General features: G+C 41.7%; 1 protein-coding gene across 1 annotated transcript; it reads right to left on the reverse strand.

Annotated features, from left to right (window-relative positions):
• Positions 1–504: 504 nt before the first annotated feature.
• LOC127864915 (mucin-3A-like) lies at positions 505–4,068 on the reverse strand. The gene is made up of 2 exons (XM_052404805.1): positions 4,053–4,068; positions 505–1,847 (listed from the first exon to the last, which is right to left on the reverse strand). The coding sequence occupies exons 1-2, from the start codon at positions 4,066–4,068 to the stop codon at positions 505–507; spliced, it is 1,359 nt and encodes a 452-aa protein (XP_052260765.1).
• Between the last annotated feature and the right edge of the window lie 772 nt (positions 4,069–4,840).

Here is a 4,840-nt window from a genome sequence, read left to right on the forward strand (position 1 = left end):
GCCATACCGCTCGTACCTTTACTCTCTATAGAAACGAAAGTAATGTGTGATCGCTTGCCTTGATACCATGTCTTTTTCTAAATAAAATGTATTGTAACATTTATTTTAATAATTTTGTAAATGTTTGCTACATATTGTATTTATTTTTCCTGCGTAAAAGAATATGACAAAACATCAAATAAGCCACCCAATGTCTGAACTGAATTTTATCACGAGCTTGATAAACGTATCAATTGCGTCTTCGCTTAAAGCCCCTACTCACCGCAGTTCGCTATTGAAATTTTCGCGAAACATATGTGACCGAGTGCTCACAGCTCGTTATCTAAATTGATCAAGAAAAATCACTGCATCAGCTTGAACCGCGTATGGTGGAGTATTTAAGTTTCTAAATTTTAATTTAAATATCGTAAGGGAAGATGTCCAGTCAAAATTAATAACTGGCATGCAATATATGTCGTGTGTCGAGCTGTGTAATGTTGCCTGTTGTGTGACTTTGAGTGAATGTCAAGTTGTGTGATGCTGAGTGTCGTGACGCGAATGCGTGGTGTTGAGTCTCATGTATCGAGTTGTTTTATGTTGAGTGTTGTGTTTCGAGCTTTGTCGTGTTAAGTGTCGTGTGTAGAGCTGTGTGGTGTTGAGTGTCATGTGTAGAGCTGTGTGGTATTGAGTGTCGTGTGCAGAGCTGTGTTGTGTTGAGTGTCGTGTGTAGAGCTGTGTGGTGTTGAGTGTCGTGTGTAGAGCTTTGTGGTTTTGAGTGTCGTGTGCAGAGCTGTGTTGTGGTGTGTGTCTTTTGTAGAGCTGTGTGGTGTTGCGTGTCGTGTGTAGAGCTATGTGGTGTTGAGTGTCGTGTGTAGAGCTGTGTGGTGTTGAGTGTCGTGTGTAGAGCTGTGTGGTGTTGAGTGTCGTGTGTAGAGCTTTGTTGTGGTCAGTGTCTTGTGCAGAGCTGTGTTGTGTTGAGTGTCGTGTGTAGAGCTGTGTGGTGTTCAGTGTCGTGTGTAGAGCTGTGTGGTGTTGACTGTCGTGTTTAGAGCTGTGTGGTGTTGAGTGTCTTGTGTAGAGCAGTGTGGTGTTGAGTGTCGTGCGTAGAGCTGTGTTGTGGTGAGTGTCTTGTGCAGAGCTGTGTTGTGTTGAGTGTCTTGTGTAGAGCTGTGTGGTGTTGAGTGTCGTGTGTAGAGCTGTGTGGTGTTGAGTGTCGTTTGTAGAGCTGTGTGGTGTTGAGTGTCGTGTGTAGAGCTGTGTGATGTCGAGTGTCGTGTGTATAGCTGTGTGGTGTTGAGTGTCATGTGTATAGCTGTGTGGTTTCTTGTGTCGAGCTGTGTGGTGTTGAGTGTTGTGTGCCGAGGTGTGTGGTGTTGAATATCGTGTGTCGAATATAATTTGTGCCATTAACTGCATCCGTGTCGTGTGTTGAGCCGTGTGTTTTTGAGTGTCGTGTGTAGAGCTTTGTGGTATTGAGTGTCTTGTGTGGAGCTTTGTGGTGTTGAGTGTCTTGTGGAGAGCTTTGTAGTGCTGAGTGTCATGTGTAGAGCTGTGTGGTGTTGAGTGTCGTGTGTAGAGCTTTGTGGTATTGAGTGTCTTGTGTAGAGCTTTGTGGTGTTGAGTGTCGTGTGTAGAGCTTTGTGGTGTTGAGTGTCGAGTGTAGAGCTTTGTGGTGTTGAGTGTCGTGTGTAGAGCAATGTATTGGTGTGTGTCTTTTGCAGAGTTGTTTGGTGTTGAGTGTCTTGTGTAGAGCAGTGTGGTGTTAAGTGTAGTGTGTAGAGCTGTGTGATGTTTAGCGTCGTGTGTAGAGCAGCGTGGTGTTGAGTGGCGTGTGAAGAGCTGTGCCGTGATGAGTATCTTGCGTAGAGCTTTGTGATATAGTGTTGTGTGTAGAGCCGTGTGGTGTTGAGTGTCGTGTGTAGAGCAGTGTGGTGTTTAGTGTCGTGTGTAGAGCTGTGTGGTGATGAGTGTCGTGTGAAGAGCTGTGTGGTGATGAGTGTCGTGTGTCGAGCTGTGTGTTTTTGAGTGTCGTGTGTAGAGCTTTATTGTGTTGAGTGTCGTGTGTAGTGCTTTGTGGTATTGAGTGTCTTGTGTAGAGCTTTGTGCTGTTGAGTGTTTTGTGGAGAGCTTTGTGGTGTTGAGTGTCGTGTGTAGAGCTGTGTGGTATTGAGTGTCTTGTGTAGAGCTTTTTGTGTTGAGTGTCTTGTGTAGAGCAGTGTGATGTTGAGTATGTTGTGTAGAGCTTTGTGATATAGAGTGTCGTGTGTAAGGCTGTGTGATGTTTAGTGTCGTGTGTAGAGCTGTGTGGTGTTTAGGGTCGTGTGTAGAGCAGTGTGGTGTTTAGTGTCGTGTGTAAAGCTGTGTGATGTTTGTGTCGTGTGTAGAGCTGTGTGATGTTTAACGTCGTGTGTAGAGCAGTATGGTGTTTAGTGGCGTGTGTAGAGCAGTGTGGTGTTGAGTGTCTTGTGTAGAGCTTTGTGGTGTTGAGTGTCGTGTGTAGAGCTGTGTGGTGTTGAGTGTCGTGTGTAGAGCTGTGTGGTGTTGAATGTCGTTTGTAGAGCTTTGTGGTGTTTAGTGTCGTGTGTAGAGCTGTGTGGTGTTGAATGTCGTTTGTAGAGCTTTGTGGTGTTGAGTGTCGTGTGTATTGCTATGCGGTGTTGAGTGTCGTATGTAGAGCAGTGTGGTGTTTAGTGTCGTGTGTAGATCAGTGTGGTGATGAGTGTTGTGTGTAGAGCAGTGTGGTTTCTTGTGTCGAGCTGTGTGGTGTTGAGTGTTGTGTGCCGAGGTGTGTGGTGTTGAATATCGTGTGTCAAATATAATTTGTGCCATTAACTGCTTTCCATACATATTCTATATTCATTTATTTATTTCATTATTTCCAGACAAAAGCTTTAAGTCATTTTATCGTTTTCAGACGCAGACCAACAAGAAGCGCGCAGTACATTTAGATCATTGTACGCTTTAAAATGTGTTTAGTGTTTAATCATTTTCTTCTTGATCGGTAACTACATTTTTGTTTTATTAAAAAATATTTATAAATACTACTTGTACTCGGTTTTACAAGAATTTTAAACTGATCTATCCGGCGTTTCCATTCATCATGAAGCTACTGTCAGAAAAAGATATGATATAATGTTTTGTCGTGTTGAATATTCAGAAAACCAGATCATATAGTTCCGGAAATATTCAACGCGATTCATATCATCAAAGGTTTTCTATTCTGCCGTTCAAAAATGTGTTTTATGTATACGGGTTTAGTCATTTGTTCCGTTTATGCAAACCAATAAGTGTTTGTGTCTGTGTGCGTTTACCTTCGCCTTATCTTCTAAAACAAATATGTTTTAACCACGGTAACCAGAAATGTGCCGAGGCATTCCATACCATAATGGCCAACCATACTTATATTTTACCCACAGTTGTTTCACTTGAATAAAATCAATCAGAGCAAAGTCATTTCAAAATGTTTCGACAAAGAGGATGCATTGTGTTTGGTCTTGTGACGAGCGTTGTGGCCGTGTATATATTGCTTTATGGGTATAAAAGCGCGCTTTCTGGACAAGCAAACATTGATTTTGAAAATAAAATTAAGAATATTTCTTATTTACCACAATTGTCTTCATTTATATTTGGCGAAGAACAAAGTAAAACCACCGTTGCTAATACTTCTACTGCTCTTCGAAACATTCGGCTATTCGAAGGGACAGGTAGATACAATCTGAATAACAAAAACGGAAATCGCGGGGATGGCTCCTGGTCCGAGTTTGGGCAGGACAAGCGGGTCGACGACCTACTTAAGCAGCGCCGTGACGGTTTCTTCGTCGAATTGGGTGGCTACAACGGGGAAACATCTTCGAATACGCTCTTCTTTGAGAAGTATAGAGGGTGGTCCGGAATTCTTATTGAAGCCGACCCAACTTCGTACGGCGTCATGGTAACAAAGGATCGGAAATGCTTCATGTTGAACAGCTGCGTCAGCAACAAATACCGCGCCATGGACTTCACTATTGCAGATCAGTTGACGAGCTCGAACGTTTCCATGACGAAAGAGCATCGGCAGCGCATTTCCAACGTACAGTCAATGGCCGTCATTACGGTGCAGTGCCATTCTTTCCAAGATATCATGGCTTCTCTTGGACGCGACCACGTGGACTACTTTTCCCTTGACGTCGAAGGAGGGGAAATTCAAATTTTGGAATCGATTGATTGGTCTAAAATCACGATCGATGTGTTTTCCATCGAGACATTCCAATTTAGAAACGAGATTTTGGCCGTCATGCGCAGTAAGGGTTACGAAACCATTGGAAAATTTTACTATGATGACTTCTTTGTGAAAAGGTTTGTCCATTATCTTTACTCATACAACAATGAATTACTTATGTAATAATGTGAATATCTTGTTGAGGAGCTACGCCTCTTTGAAGAATATTGGGAATATAGCAATATAAACAAACTACGTTATTTTAACGACACCACTTCGTATACATGTATTTAATTTCTTGAATTATTTATATACCTCCTACTTCACCGCAAAACATGCTCTTCGTATTTACAATCTTATGGTTTATGACAGATAAACAACTGGAGAGTAAAAAAAAAGAATAACGACAATAGAATTTGATTAAATTTCAAGCTGTAGTGTTCTATTGTACACTAATGATTAACTCCTTTATGTCTTCAATGCATGTATATTGTTGGGAAAGACCTATTAGTATGTGCCGATTCGTCCATAGGACACATTCACGAAATTTTGTTTGGTTTTGTAGAACAAGAAACCGACACAATTTAGGAGTACATTATTCCATTCATGATTAAAACGTGTTAAAAAGTTTTTTTCGTAATGTCAGTTTTTGTTAACGTCAAA

The sequence above is a fragment of the Dreissena polymorpha genome, chromosome 1, assembly GCF_020536995.1.
Source record: "Dreissena polymorpha isolate Duluth1 chromosome 1, UMN_Dpol_1.0, whole genome shotgun sequence".
Classification (NCBI taxonomy): domain Eukaryota; kingdom Metazoa; phylum Mollusca; class Bivalvia; order Myida; family Dreissenidae; genus Dreissena; species Dreissena polymorpha.